The 16,685-nt window shown below is 40.6% G+C and overlaps 1 protein-coding gene across 1 annotated transcript; it reads right to left on the reverse strand.

Annotated features, from left to right (window-relative positions):
• Positions 1-761: 761 nt before the first annotated feature.
• On the reverse strand, positions 762-15,940 carry ELOC (elongin C). Its single transcript, XM_054984382.1, has 4 exons — positions 15,833-15,940; positions 10,341-10,396; positions 7,185-7,328; positions 762-1,172 (listed from the first exon to the last, which is right to left on the reverse strand). Exons 2-4 carry the CDS (start codon positions 10,342-10,344, stop codon positions 982-984), a joined length of 339 nt encoding a protein of 112 aa, XP_054840357.1. The 5' UTR covers positions 10,345-10,396; positions 15,833-15,940; the 3' UTR covers positions 762-981.
• Positions 15,941-16,685: the final 745 nt, after the last annotated feature.

Genomic DNA, 16,685 nt, shown 5'->3' on the forward strand with positions numbered 1-16,685 from the left:
ATGGCTAATTGTGTAGAACTCTGTTGATTGCTAGAAGAGGGATACCCATGCATCAGTGGAACATATTTTTACTCACAAATGTTGTACCATATGTAACACCTACTAACCTGGCTGTAACATCAAAAATGTCCCTAATTTAGGGGTGGCATAAAGTCCTTACTCTTGCATTTTGAAGGCTAAAGAGGCACTGACTGCCACATTGTCTTGTTACAACTCTCAACCAGATGACCTGCCATTGTTCTACGGAGGGGAGCTGCATGCTTCCTAACCAATTTATTATACACCATTTTGTGAATTTTAGTCCCTTTATAAATAGTTTTTGTAAGTTAATGTCATCTTGCTCATGAAATTCGGCTTTACACATCTGACAGTACCATACAGAACTACTCTACAAGTGAGTTTAGAAAGTTATCTAGAAGTTAACATGACTTGTGTCACTGGAACACAGTCATGATACATTACTATGTAAATGTAATAATGCCTACTAGTATCATGAATATTCAAGAAAAATAAAAGTTTAAATCATAAAGAAAAAGCAATTAACACTGGCTGCAAGTATATACAGTTTTCTGAAACTTCAGCCACAGGAATAAATTCATCAGTATGCACAGTGATGAAGTGTGAAGAACTGGATTATAGGGAAAAATGCCCCTGAAGCCCTCAAACATTTTTCTCTAACCTGTTTTTTGAAAGCATTTCTCTAATTACAATTATTATCATTAAAAACAGAATTGTCACTGCTGAAGAATACGGCCAAGTCATCCACAAATTGACATGTTTATTTTTCAGTTGGTGAGGAGACTGTTACTGGTGTAAGCAGCGAAACAAACCCAAGCATGCCAAACCACTGCAGGCAACGGCCTCTGCAGTGACCATTACAGTCCTTAACCAAATGTACAGAACATGCTATATGAAAAAAGTTACTAACTGAACTACGTGTATTAAATACTGAAAAAAGTTTACATTTTTATTATAATTTATTTAACAATCTAAGAAGTTTGCAGCCATCAGCAGTTCCAGTGCAATTTCAGGTGCAATTGGAAATTCAGGAATTTCTGTGGAGCTGTTAGTGTAGCGAACCTTATAGGTGAAGTACATGCACACTTTGGATAGGACGTGGGAGGGAATCTCTCTGAAATTTACTTCATTTGTTTCGTTCTCAGCAAACTGTCCTAGAGAGAGGAGGAGAAAAATTACATCTGTGTATAAAAATAAGTCACTGAGCATACCAATAATCCTTCTGCAAATAAAATTTAACAAGAAAGGCATATGTTTTACAATAAGAGTCCTTTTGCTGTTGAAATATGGGTATTTTTAAAAAGCTGTGTCACCTCTATACTTTAAAATCCAGAAAAGTTGTCCAATTTTTAAAATATTCTTTCAAATATACATTTGTTTTTATTATTGAGTATCATAAGAAGTTGCAGCACTTGAGTGTCCTGCCACCTAATTCCCAGATGGCTGACTAGCCCCACCTCCTCCTGCGTCAATCACTAGATATGGACTTTGCTGTGCCTTTTCTGCTGCTCGGGCAGCATTTTTTGCTTTTGGGGACAGCAACAGGAGCTTACTTGCACTTCACAGATCTGCAGCCATTTTGGGAGGTTAGTAATCTTTGAGTGTGGGAGAAGCATTCCTGTCACAACATGTTCTGCTAAAATTATTGCTTTGCAGTAACACAGAAACATAGAGCTGGAAAGATTCCCAAGGGTCATCTAGTCCAACGCTCAGCACAATGCAGGGAATTTACAGCTACTCCCACAGTGACACCTGCTCAGTGCCCTGGCCTGGAGAAAAATTCCTTCCTGACCCTGAACTGGCAATTGGCATTACCCTGGGCACATAAGAAAGGACGCCAAGAGCCAAACACTGGCTCATCCCTTCCTGCCCTCCCTCTCAAGATATGCTTAAGTTCATATCAAGTCATCGAATCAGCACTGCTGACAGATGGCCATCTAGTCTCTGCTTAAAAACCTCCAAAGGAGGAGAGCCCACCATCTCCTGAGGAACATGAGGGGAACAGGTGGAAAAGATAGGTTTTTCTCTCTGGCATGACATGGATATTCAGTTTTTCCTCAAGGTATTTCATGCAGTTCTAAGGCAAACTTGTTTGTTTGAATAATCCTCTTTTCCTGTGGATATGTGTTTAAGTATTAATTCAGAACCTCATCTTTCAAATAATTATACTTACAGGCTTCATAAATTCATTTAAAAGCAATGTGCCAAAACACATTGATTTTGTACATCCAAAACCATATTCTAAAACATTATTTTAAATGAAGTAGAATTTATTTTCAAAAAGAAGAACAGGGAATTGTTCCATAATTTTCTCTTTTGTAACATCCTAAGCAGAGAAGATTGGATCCATAAGTTCTATTAACTGTGAAGCCTTCTTCTGGTGCCAAAAGTCTGTCAGTAGAACAGACCATATCGACCAGAGGATAGCTCTAGAGGCAGTGCCTTGGACCCTTTAGATCCAATCCAATTAGCCTGTCTACGGTAACTTTATCACAAACTGGGATAATCTACATGCATTAGATTTTTTTAATAGGAGTTCAGTGTCACTGAATAAGATTTTTCAAACAAAGCCTTGGCAATCCCAGGTGGGCATACAGAAAGCAATTTGGTTTCTTGATTGCAAGTATCTGCCATTCTACATTGTTTCTTTTCATTCCCTCTTAAATACTGCAAGTAAGAACTGTCTTAAAATGTATTTTTCACAAATATAGAAATGGAGTTTAAAACTTTATGCTCATCATGGAATAAGCAAACCCCATTGGATCAACAATTTTGCTTTCATTTACAAATATTCCCTTTAGATGAACTCTTTAAGAGCTTGCACAATCTATATAGAAAGTACTTTCAAAATTAGCTTAAGTTTCAAAAAAAATTGTGATACATCAGCAGAACTCTAACACCCCTTTGGGGGCATAGAACGAATTGTACCATTGTTACAGAAGTGTGCTGTCATTTTGGCTTGTGTTTATCAGTTCTTTAGGATCTGAAAAAATTTCACTCTGCACTAACAGTTTAGTGCTTGGTCTGGGATGTCGTATTTCAAGGAAAAAGCACCACAGGATTTTGCATTAGCTGAATGGAAAGAATATTTTAAAAACTGGAAAAGATGCCTATTCTAGAATTTAAACAATAATGACAACATAGCATGCCTAGAATAACCTGATTCAACCAGCAAAGGACTCTTACTGTAGTACGTATAGTATTACATATAACTGAAAGCCTTGGTGAGCTAGCTTGTTAGCTGCAGAGGAGTTAGCCGTGTTAGTCTGTGGTAGCAAAATCAAAAAGAGTCCAGTAGCACCTTTAAGACTAACCAATTTTATTGTAGCATAAGCTTTCGAGAATCAAGTTCTCTTCGTCAGATGCCTGATACAGAGACTGGTCAAACACAGAAGAGCAGGAGAGGGAAGAGGCAATTAGGAGGGGAGGGGGAGGGAGCAATCAAAACATTCCTTTGCTAGTATATGTAAACATCTCCTTTTGGTGTGTGTATCAGTTGGCTTCAAAGGAGTTTGCCCTGTTAGTTTGTAGAAGCCAAACAGCTAGACCATCCAATTCCAATGCAGTATGGGCCTTCGATAATCACAGCTCTCCCTGCCAGATGCATCTGACAAAGAGATCTGTGGTTCCCGAAAGCCCACGCCAGGTGCCACTGAGCTCCCCCAGACCCCACCTCTGTAAAGGAAATCTGTTACCTGTGGTAATGTGATAACCATTCATAGTCCCTATTCAGTCCCAGCTTGACAGAGTCAAATTTGCATATGAATTCCAGTTCAGCAGCCTCCCTTTGGATTTTGTTTTTGAAAGGTTTCTGTTGAACTACGGTGACCTTTAAGTCTTTGATGGAATGTCCTGGTAGATTGAAGTGTTCTCCCACTGGTTTCTGGACGTTTCCATTTCTAATGTCAGATTTGTGTCCATTTATTCTTTTGCGTAGAGGTTGGCTGGTTTGTCCAATGTACAGAGCAGAAGGCCATTGAGGGCATATATCAGATTGGAGGATGAGCAGCTGTAAGAGCCAGAGACAGTGTAGTTGATGCCATTGGGTCCTGTAATTGTATTCCCTGGGTAGATATAGGGGCAGAGCTGGCATCTGGGTCTGTTGCAGGGCCTGGTACCTGTGCTGGTGACTCTGCTGGCCAATTCATGGTTGTGAGTGAGAAGTCGTTTAAGGTTGAGGGGCTGTCTGTAGGCAAGGAAAGGTCTTCCACCCAGGGCTTCTGAGAGAGAGGTATCATTTTCCAGGATGGGTTGTAGCTCACTGATGATACGTTGGATGGGTTTGAGCTGGGAGCTATAGGTGACAACCAGTGGTGTTCTGTTGTTAGTTCCTTTAGGTTTGTCCTGGAGTAGGCTGTTTCTGGGTACTAGTCTGGCCCTGTTGATTTGTTTCTTCACTTCATTTGGTGGGTACTGTAGTCCCAAAAATGCTTGTTGTAAATCTCTTAAGTGTGAGTCTCGGTCGAGAGCATTGGAGCAGATACGGTTGTAACGTAAGGCTTGGCTGTAGACAATAGACCGAGTGGTATGTTTAGGGTGGTAGCTGGAGGCATGTAGATATGAGTATCGGTCTGTTGGTTTCCGGTATAAGGTGGTATTTATTCGTCCATTATGTAGTTGTACAGTGGTGTCCAGGAAGTGTACCTGTTGTGTAGAGTGGTCCAGGCTTAGGTTGATAGTAGGGTGAAAGTTATTGAAGTCTTGATGAAATCTCTCAAGAGCTTCCTTCCCATGGGTCCAAATGATGAAGACGTCATCCAGGAATCTTAAGTATAGTAGTGGTTCCAGTGGATGGGAGCTGAGGAAGCGTTGTTCCAAGTCCGCCATGAATATGTTAGCATATTGTGGTGCCATGCGTGTGCCCATGGCTGTGCCATTAATCTGTAGATATAAGTTGTCACCAAATTCGAAGTAATTGTGAGTGAGTACGAAGTGACAAAGTTCAGTGGCGAGGTGTGCTGTGGTTTTGTCCAGGATAATATTCCGTATGGCTTGCAGTCCATCCGCATGTGGGATATTGGTGTATAAAGCCTCCACATCCATGGTTGCTAGGATGGTGTCATCAGGTAGGTTGTTAATGGACTGTATTTTCCTGAGGAAGTCAGTGGTGTCCCGTAAATAGCTGGGTGTGCTGGTGGCATAGGGCCTGAGGATAGAGTCCACGTATCCTGAGACTCCTACCATGATAGTGTCTCTTCCTGAGACGATGGGGCGTCCTGTGTTACCCGGTTTATGGATTTTGGGTAGTAGGTAGAATTTTCCTGGCCGTGGTTCCTGGGGTGTGTCCGTATGGATGCATTCTTGTATGTCCATGGGGAGTGTTTTTAATATTTTATTGAGTTCTCTTTTATATTGCTCCGTAGGATCAGCAGGTAGTATTTTATAGAATGTTGTGTTGGAGAGTTGTCTTTCTGCTTCCTGTATATAATTCTGTTTGTCCATGATGACCACTGCTCCGCCTTTGTCAGCTTCCTTCTCACTCACAACCATGAATCGGCCAGCAGAGTCACCAGCACAGGTACCAGGCCCTGCAACAGACCCAGATGCCAGCTCTGCCCCTATATCTACCCAGGGAATACAATTACAGGACCCAATGGCATCAACTACACTGTCTCTGGCTCTTACAGCTGCTCATCCTCCAATCTGATATATGCCCTCATGTGCCAACAATGGCCTTCTGCTCTGTACATTGGACAAACCAGCCAACCTCTACGCAAAAGAATAAATGGACACAAATCTGACATTAGAAATGGAAACGTCCAGAAACCAGTGGGAGAACACTTCAATCTACCAGGACATTCCATCAAAGACTTAAAGGTCACCGTAGTTCAACAGAAACCTTTCAAAAACAAAATCCAAAGGGAGGCTGCTGAACTGGAATTCATATGCAAATTTGACTCTGTCAAGCTGGGACTGAATAGGGACTATGAATGGTTATCACATTACCACAGGTAACAGATTTCCTTTACAGAGGTGGGGTCTGGGGGAGCTCAGTGGCACCTGGCGTGGGCTTTCGGGAACCACAGATCTCTTTGTCAGATGCATCTGGCAGGGAGAGCTGTGATTATCGAAGGCCCATACTGCATTGGAATTGGATGGTCTAGCTGTTTGGCTTCTACAAACTAACAGGGCAAACTCCTTTGAAGCCAACTGATACACACACCAAAAGGAGATGTTTACATATACTAGCAAAGGAATGTTTTGATTGCTCCCTCCCCCTCCCCCCCTAATTGCCTCTTCCCTCTCCTGCTCTTCTGTGTTTGACCAGTCTCTGTATCAGGCATCTGACGAAGAGAACTTGATTCTCGAAAGCTTATGCTACAATAAAATTGGTTAGTCTTAAAAGTGCTACTGGACTCTTTTTGTTTGAGCTTGTTAGCTGTCACTCTTTCCAACAAGTGCAGACTGGCCACAAAAAACAGTAAGAACCTCCTTTATGCACAATCCCAATCCAGGTGACCTCAAGGCACAGTGCTTACAAGAACCAAACCTTAAAACAGTATCATTTCTCTTGCTAGCGAGAAATTACAGAATTACTTTTCAAATCCCAGACATGATTCATTTTGGAGAAAGGCAGAATTTGAAATGTTACAGAGCATTCCATATGCTACTGTTTTTAGCTTTTCCTCCTGGAGCTACATACTAGAAATCCAGGCTCAATTATAAAGGACTCTAGAGACTTAATCCTTTATTCATTGATTACCTTGATAAAAAGGAAGTTCTTTAAGCTGTCTAAAAAGTTTAAAATCAGATTCAGCTGCTCTTACCACAAAAGACATATTTGTCATTCACCCAATCTGCTATTATTGCCCATGGATTAAAGTCATTCCCTGCCATGGAGGACAAGGAAGGGTGAATGATGTAAGGAAACAGACTCAACCAGGAAAAAAATGTATGCATTTCAGACACTCAAGTATAGAAAACCAAGGGTTTTTAAAATGGTAAAATGGATAAAGTATTGATTTCCAAAATATGTTTAGGATACTGAGATCTATGATGCATGCACTTCTAGTTGTCCAGCCACATTATCTTTGATAGGAAAGGAAGCCACAAAGTTGAATTTTCACCAAAGAAGCTGGGGACTCAGTTCACAAGATCGTTCCCGCGGTTACATTACACTTCATAGGAAATCATGGAATTTTAAACCTACCATTTGTTGTACCTACCTGGGCCGCTCAACATAGCTTTTATTGTCCCTGATGTGAGTGCATGTTCTCGTTTGACAATAAATTCATGGCCATCAGAGGATATCAACTTCACGTACATAGCATCAGGGCCTTCACACCCACCGTAAGTTTTCTCTTCTCCATCTATAAATACATTGCCACTTCAATTTGTGTCTGTTAGCAGTCATAGTACAACAGTGAATTAAGAAACAGAAGAACTGTATTATCAAATATTCAAACAGTAATAGTTTAAGTTGTTCAAAACATTTTCCTATAGTATTTAATTTTGAATGGAAGCTGATCATTAATTTGAAACTCTTTGTTTCAGACATAACAGCAAGCCATAGTTACCACTAAACATACACGTCTGGGGACTACTCAGACTAAGCACTCCCTCCTCCCCAAGTATGCAGCAAGCTAAATAGTTTTTCTCTTAAAGCAAGTATACTATTACTGCCTTCAAGTGATTTAATCCTAGTTTGGAATCCTGGTTTACAGAAAAAACCTAAACCGTAACTTCCCAATCTGGATAAACAGTAGTTGACCAGAAAAGCAAACATTTTTTCCAATGGTTTCAGTCATTTTTGTTCTACAAGACTCAGCGCATTATTGCTGGAGAAGTTGAGTCAGCACTCTTTAAGGAGACGTGCTGGGTGCCTCAGAGGTCAGTTCTCTTTTCAAAGTTATTTAATATCAGACAAGATTAGCTGTGGCTTTGGGGCCAAGTGTAATCAGTATGCTGATGACATCCAGCTTTACATTTCTTTAAGCCCCCAGAAGCAGCCAATCTCTGACCTAGACCAGTGCCTAGATGCCATAATCAGGTTGCCGTGTTGGAAGAAACTGATGTTAAATCTAAGTAAGATACAGGTGATACTGGCTGGTAAGGCTGAGTTGGAAGGAGTGGTACTGCCAACCCTATATGGGGTGGGTTGGATCAAGCAATCTGACAGTGAAAAGAATGCAGATTTTCACCATGTTTTCCTCCACTAGCAGCCCCTTCTGACCGCCTGAAAGTTCATTCCTCGGGCTGCAGGACCCATGTGGACAAACAGCCATCCAAATTGTAAGGCTGCAATGAAAAGACTATAGAGCTCTCTTCCATGTGCACAGCTCCAGTGTTGAGGAAAAGTGGAACATGGCAAAAATGTCAATCTGCCAGTGTCTTCTACCTGCTGAATCCAACCCAACAGTTTTATCTTTGGCAAAGTATGTGAAAATACCAAGAGGATGTGAAAATCCAGCCTTACTGATGGGCAAAGAGATTGGTATATTGTTAACTATATTCCCAATTACATATGGTACGCAGGACGACTATTTAAATTAAACTGATCTGGCCATGCTGAATCATACCACAGTAACCCCAAACCTAAATTACTGCAATGTGTTGTATATGGGACTGCCCTTAAATTCAACTTCAACTTGTACTGCAGTGCATCTAGAGCCCATGATTTTCAACACAACACATTGGTCCTGAAAAAGCTACATTGTGTTACATATGCTAGACAGACACTGCCAATTTGTTTCCATTTAAGGTGCTGGTCAGAGGCAGGCACAAACCAAAATATGAACTGAAGTTCATCACGAACCAGGCCAGTTTGTGGTTCGCAAACCGGCAGTTTGTGGCGACTCATTTCTCACGAACAGTGATGAATTTTAGCCCAGTTAAATTGGTTCGTATTTTGGTTCATCACTGTATGAACTGGTGTGCCAACTCCACCCCAGTTCAGTTCTGACTTCCAATCACTGGCCATAGAGTTTAGGACAGTGGCAGCACATTGCAGGTTTCGTTCAGTGGTGGCTTTGGAATAGGCTGCTGTTGAAAGTATGAGCTGTTCCCCTCCTATTTGCCTGTATACATACTGGAGCCGATCAATCAATTTCCTAGGCAATTGGGGGGGGGATGGGTTCTCTGAAGACCTTCTGCCAACCCAGAAGTGACATTTTCACAAATTGAACGAACCAGTTTGCAAACCAGGGCAAGTTCGTGAAAGTTTGTGGTTCGTGAAACACGATGAACTACCATTTCCCCAGTTCGTGCCCATCTCTAGTGCTGATTTTTACCTTACCTTACATATATCTGAAGGACTGTCTTTCCTGTATGAACTGGTGTGCCAACTCCACCCCAGTTCAGTTCTGACTTCCAATCACTGGCCATAGAGTTTAGGACAGTGGCAGCACATTGCAGGTTTCATTCAGTGGTGGCTTTGGAATAGGCTGCTGTTGAAAGTATGAGCTGTTCCCCTCCTATTTGCCTGTATACATATTGATTTTATTGATGGGGTTTGGATATGTGTAAACTGCCTTGAGTTGGAGAAAGACATTTGGAATTTTTTTTAAAACAAACCCGTAAACAAATACCTAATTAGCTGGCCCAATGCAAGTGGAAAAGGGAGCCCAAGTGTCCACAAAGCAGCACACCATGATTTACTATTACAGCCAAACAAAAAGTTTTCCAATTAGACTCTGACAGAGCAATTCTATGCAGTTACTCCAGGCCAAGCTATTGATTTCAACAGGCTTATACTAGAGGAAATCTGCTTTGGACTGCACTGTGAGTTTCTTGAGGAAAGACAGATAAAAATATAGATATGCAAACTAGCTGAAACCTTTACACCTCCTATTAAATTAATATAAAAATGGAGCAGAGATATTATCCATACTAACAGCTTCTTAGAAATAAGATTTCCTTTACTCCCATTACAGACTGAAATGCATAATGCATATTTGTAAACATCTGTTGCCCAAATTCCTAATGATCTGTTATTGTGCCTATCAGACATAGAAGTATAACAGTGCAATCTTATGCAGACTTTTTCAAATATATATCAGTGGGTTTAGACTGAAATAACTCTTTATATGATTGTACTGTCAAACTCTTCAGAGCCAGAAGCTATTAAAAAGCCCCTAAACTTTATGTAAACACACAATTTCAACACTATATATACTGTTGATCAAAATAATGGTGTTCATAGGAGTTTTGATTTATTTGCTTCTTTGCCTCATAATGCCCATTTCTTCAGGTTCAAATATACTCTAGACATTCTAGTAACATGTGGGTTTCTATCAACTGACTCAAATCCATGATATGCACAGCAGTTCCCTAAGCATATATCCCAAGATGCTTATAAAGGCTGATTTTCACAAAGTGCTTACCCATTTCTCCTTATCAAATGGTTGTTTCTTTGCTTCTGCAGTTTTTGCAATAAGAACTGAAAACAAATGGAAAAGTACATACTTATTCATTACTGAATGCAAACACTGTTCGGTGGAAATATAGGAAGGTCACTTACATTCTACAGAGGATGCCAAGTTCTATTTGAATTTGACTGTGGTTATGTTTACAGTGCCAGTTTACTAGATTGAACAGAGAGATGTTCTTTGAAAACTTTTTCACCATCACCACCCCAGGTTTGAAGTCAAGGTTATTTAAGATAGATTCAGGTAGGTAACGGTGTTTGTGGTCAAACAGCAAGATCCAGGTCCAATAGCACCTTAAAGACCAACTAGATTTCCACAGTACGCGCTTTTAAGAGTCTAAGTCAAATCTGCTGGACCTGCAGCTTGCTCAAGGTTATTCAAGTATCTCTCCAGTGTAAGGGTATTCCCATTTATGTAGCCTATGGCCAACAAAACTATACACCCAAAGTCCAGTTCAGAGCCCACATGTTCAAACTATATCCTAAACTTAGCCTAAAACTACCTATTTTCTTATAAACCTACCCAACCACTATGGTCATCTTCAGAGGCCCCGCTTCAGGTGCCTTCTGAGATTAGACAAGTCACAACCTGAGAGACGGCCTTCTTGGTCATGGCACCAAACCCCTGGAACTCTCTCCCCAGAGAGGCTTATCTGTTGCCATCTTCTTCCAGAGGGTGAAGACTTTTTTGTTTTATTTGGCATTCCCACGGTGATCTCTCATTCCTGCCCAATATTTTAACTGTTGTTTTTGCATATATTTTAGCGATGGATTTTAAATGTGATTTTTATCATGCATGTTTTAATTTGGTACCTGTCTTCAGGGTATAAAAGGCGGTATAAATTTTGTAAAATAAATAAAAATAATACAGATATTTTTCTATAAAGCATTTTTGTCTCACAGGTACAACATGTGCTCAAGTCACAGCTTAAATCTGCATAATTTTATAAAACAGAATTTGTCTTAGTAACTTTTTGAATTAGATTAAAAACATAAGGAGGCTCACTGGCTATTGTTCAATACTCTTTGGGTGGGAACTCCACACTTTGAGAACCTGGACTTCATATATGAACAGAACTGCATATATTTTGTAAGGCACATCTGGATGGTAATGTGAACTATGAACTCTGAAAATACGTTTGCCCATCTTTACTTATTTTGTCCAATTCAAGAGTCTGTTTGCTAATCATGGGAAGCTATGCCAGACAGTAGAACATCATCTAATATAATTCGTGCTCAGCTTCTTTTCTCTATCACAGACACTTCCATGATAAATATACAAAGAGATACACAAATCCGCCCCCCCCCGGCAACTTCTGACAATAAGAACATGCTCTTAGCTACATTGTCAAACAATTTATTTCATATTTTAAAATAAATTATCTACACAAAAATACTTAATACAAGCTGAATACATTACTCTCCTTCCTTTAAGAAAGGTTTAGATCTTGTTTAAAGCATCCTGCTTAATCATGCCATTCCAATACTCTTCCCATTCTGTAAGCTAACATGATAGTTGTTGAACATCCAAGTTTACTCAACTTGAAAACATTTGCTAAGGCTGAATGATAAGCAACATAAGCAACTCTGTTTTTAAAAAGGGGGGGAAATTTCCATTGTCTCAAAAGAATAAATCAATATATCTCATTGTCAACATGGTGAAATCTGTAGATACTAAATATAGAGATTGGAGCCATGAACAAACAAGAAAGATCATTCTACAAATCTGAAAAGTTCCCCAGGTTTGCAGAAAAAATTGAAATAAAAGAAATACACTGGGAGTTAACTCCACCCTCCAATAACAGAAGCAACACCTATAGCTTTAAGAAATGAATGCCTTCATTGGCTGTTGCTAGGCAACCATAAAAGTAGGAAATAGTGTGGGGAAGGGGATAAAAAGGAAAATGAGATGCCCCACATCCTTATAGTTTATCACTTCATAAGTGGCCCGGCAGCTGGCTCCATGCAACTGGGCCAGTTTTCCCACGTAGAGGTTGCCAGGGAGAGGAAACGCTGAAGACAGCGGGGCAGATAAAAGTAGGTTGGCTTGTGGGTACGAAAGAGTGACGAAAGGAGAAAGGTTATAAGGATTTCAGGGACGGGAAAGAGGAAATAATGGGGAAGAGGAAATAAGATGTTTGCCCTGTAAGTTCTTGCAGGTCCCCTGCTTGTAACATATTAACAACAAATTATGCAAATGTTTGGAATATAAGAGAAATTATAGTAGCTAATCATTTATAAACCATAACAATAGGGGTGAGAACTGATTGTTTTTGTTGTAATATAAGGCTGTAACAGATTTAGATCCCTAAGATTCAACAGGTTTACTTTTTGTGTTGTTTGGGGAGTAAATGTGCAGCATGGCTCATCATACTCCTTTCAATTTCCTCCTTTTTTCTTTGCTTTATAAAATGATATTGGTTTGGTATGAACTACTATCGGTTTGAGGGACAGCATCTGGAATACAAGACTAAAAAGTGCCTTACTTCTGTTAACAGACAAGGGCATTTGTATGCAAAGTTAACAGACAACATTTACATTCATATGCAAAGTATCATAGGAACACCCCACAAGACTTCACATGGCTACCACAGATCTGCTAGCACATGTTTTTACCTTCTACCTACTGATTCCCCACTCCAAGAAACTGCAAGCAGATCAGATGGCAACATCTTTATTCTCAAACTATTACAAAACAACATAGGCACCACTGTTCCACAAATTATCTAGAAGCAGTAACGGTCAACAACTTTGTTGAATTTAGCAGTGCATTAGTTCACCAAAGCGGGGCGGGGGGTGGGGGGGGAGAAGAAGAGGCAGTGTAGCTAGGATACAGGGCTGAAATCAATTCCCGATTCCTAGTTCCCAATTTAAAGCTTCTATTTTCTTGTTAAGTTCAGGAGATGCAAGTAAAGAGAAGACATTCTGAATAAATATTAATCATAGTACAAACAAATTAAAGAAGCAAACTGTATAAACCAACAAACTGAATACAACAACTAGGATATGACTACATTTGTAAATCAAAACAACTTTTGTACAACTTCAGATTATATTCCCACAACACAACAAAGTTTTCTTGTACAAATTGCCCTAACGTAGTGCTTGGGAGAATTAAATAATTTATCATGTTTTTTCAAGCATAGTGCTCCAGTGTACACATTTGTTTTGACCAACAGGTACTTGAATTTGATTTGATAACTGGGGAACTAACATTTGACCAGCTCTACATCCCAAAACATGTGATTGATAGTTCTTTTTAGTTCACTCTTTAGTATACATAGTACATGGGTAGAACTTTCTAATTCTAGCTTCTTTGCATTCAAATATTCAGTCCAGGAATTTCTCTAAGAAAATGTATGTCTAAGTATTTAAAGACTGTGATCTACTAGCCACATATACATAATCTGAATTTTCAGAATGTACTAAATATCACTATTTCCTACCATTCAGGTGTTCTTTTTAGCAAAAAGATTCAAAACAGTTTAAAATGTGTCTTAAACGTGAAAAAAGAATGTTCTCAGCACACACTAGGAGCCCTTCCTGCTTATGTTTACAATCTCCAGTCTAACAAACACCTAGATTGAAAGTTACTAACTAAATAAATAGAAAGCTGGACAGCACACAGGTAAAGAGAATGGACCAACCAGCTCTATTCCAAACAGTTCTTGCAGAAAAACCAAAGGGTTTTCTATAGCAATAGATGGAATATAATTACTCACTGTTCATTTCCAGACAACACAAGGGAAACAGAAGTCTGCTCTGCTCTGTTAAAAACAATGCAGTTACAGGCATCATGTGACATTTTTCTCCATAAAACTTTGCTGTTAAGGAAGCTGAACAACTTTTATTTGTGTCTAGCCTTGAATTTCAGAATTTACAAGCCTTGTTTTTGAATTAGAACTACACAAAACAGAAGCTCATTTTTAATATGATTATAATTACAAAAAATGGCATGGTGGTCTGTTCCTAAATTAAGAGGATGTGTGCCTATCCTGATTCCTGCACATCTGACTAACTTCACCCTAATTATCAGATGATTTGATGTAACTCAGAAAGTGGGCTTCTATGTATACAAAGGAGTAACAGAATTTGTGGACCAAAGGCAACTAATAAACTATTGACTGATGATATCTGACTGGACAATTTACCAATATCCCAATACTGCACAATGGTGATCAAATTAAAGATCGGTCTGCTTCTGTGGCAGCAGAAGTTAGAGATAAAAACAATCAAGAAAGCTCCATCTTACCCATACAGTATCAAAATACAGCACAAATAAAACCCATCTTTAGGTGCTCTCACTGTTTCCTCATCTCTCCATTCCTGTATCCCAATATATCCATGCCTATGGCCTTCATTTATCCGTTTCCATCATTTACAGTGGAATGAGTTTTCATGTCCCCACAAACAAGCTCACCCTTTCTTCTGTGCTGCACACTCACTTTTGCCAATCCCACTAGCAAAAATAATGTTCCAATCTGTTAAGAATTAATGTGGAAACATTTTGTCTTGTGACACAGCTGCATTATATAACTTTCAAAGTGTTATCAAGTTCTTTAAAATTTTAAAGCCACCTATTGAAGCCAAGATTGTCTTCATGTAAGTAAGAGTAACTAAGTAAAAGTAATCTCTGTTGACCTCAATTGAACTTCCAAACATGCAGAGAATCAAAATATTTTTAAAAGTTGGTTATCTGCATGTCACACATTGATGTCTAAGCTACAAAATCTTACTTTATGAATTTCAAACCACTATCCTTAAGGCTATCTAAAACTCAAAACTATTTGAAAAGGTACAATAAAGCAAATGCAATACATGGGAAGAGAAGATCTATAGTCAAAGTGCCTTGATAAAAGACACTGGACAACAGAAGGGAGTATCAAGCCACAGACTATTTTGTGAAGAGTCATTAACGACACAGCAACTATGCTGCAACAAAAAGAATCTTGTGTGATGCCACTTTGAGCACCATGATGAAGCATTATAAACGTAAGGCGGAAATCATGCCAGGAGGAACAGCTACGCTTGGGGTGGCCTTGTAAGGCGGAGGAAATTCCAGGGAATGCGATGCAGCGAGGGGAGAAAAGGACAGAGACGAGAAATGCGTCGAGCGGCCGGGAACCGTCGCGCGTGCTTCTCAGAGAACGGTCCAGCCTATTGCACAAGGCTGCGAGGGGAATTTCCTGGAAGCGGGGCGGGGAGACTGCTGCTGAAGGCGGGTGAGCTTCAGGCCTCCGCTTTAGCCTGGAGAGGAAAACGCCGCAGAGAAGACTCCGCGGCTCCCGGGCGCTTCGTGCCTATCGACCATTAGGTGACAGAAAGCGCTCCCTTCCCTCCCGCAGCCCCGGGCTACCGAGGCGCGGAAAGGGCTACGCGATCAAGCCGCAGCCCAGAGGGGGAGAAGGGCTCCGCGCGCTCCCGCCCCGCTCTCTCAGCCTCTCTCACCTCCGCCCGGCCGGCGCCCAAGAAGATTCGCCGGGGCAGCTCCGCAGACCCCCTTCCAGTTCCTGCCGGGCCAGCCGCCCCGCTCAAACCACTTCCGCTGGGTCACAATCATGCGCTTCCGGTGAGCGAAGCGCAAGCGCAGAAAGGCTTTGAAGAGAGGATGAAATGGGCCAGGCGGGCAGTTCTTTTGTGGGCAGGCCGGATTTCCTCGTTATTTTTGACGTTATAGCGACCTCGCTGTTCACAGCGCCACAGATAGCAAAGTTCCAAGACGAAAAACAAAAGCGTAAGGCTGTAGCTGGTTTTAAACACGCACGCGCAATATAGCGTGCGAGCTCTCGACTTCTCCAGTTTTCATCCAGCCGGAAAGATCTTTTTTCTCCAGACAACCACCCGGTTTTTTGAGTTTTTTAATGTTTTTTTTTTACCCCGCCTAACAATACCTCGAAACTTTGAACATTATATTGAGTTATTTTGGTTGGTCTGGCTAAAAGGTTAAAAGGCTTTCGTTGTCGAGGTTCTCTTTAGCAGAGGAACAAGAGTCTCTTCCAGGGAAAGGATTTCGCCACCTTCGAAGCCTGCTTCCTAGCAAATCCTCTACGTCATCGCTTTAGTGCCCTTAAGGTCAACCCCAGGGCGGGTGGCTTCAGTATCTCTTGTTGCGCATGCTCCGTTTAACTGAGCTACAGTGTTGAAGAAAAGGCTGAAAAGAGTAAGAGGTTTTAATGCTATTGTATTCCTGAAAAGAAGAAACACTGCTAATTTTCTTTAGCTCTATAGTATTGCCAATCGATGCATTATATCATCCACGTTCGGTAAAATCCCTGGTTGCGCGTTTCCGGGAACGCGAGGC

Source organism: Eublepharis macularius, chromosome 7 (genome assembly GCF_028583425.1).
Source record: "Eublepharis macularius isolate TG4126 chromosome 7, MPM_Emac_v1.0, whole genome shotgun sequence".
Lineage (NCBI taxonomy): Eukaryota > Metazoa > Chordata > Lepidosauria > Squamata > Eublepharidae > Eublepharis > Eublepharis macularius.

Bases quoted from the DNA above. Each gene is read 5' to 3' on its own strand.
- ELOC (XM_054984382.1), bottom strand. The intron at 1,173-7,184 runs GTAGGTACAACA...TCCTCTCTCTAG, and splicing joins AGCTATGTTGAGCGGCCCAG to GACAGTTTGCTGAGAACGAA.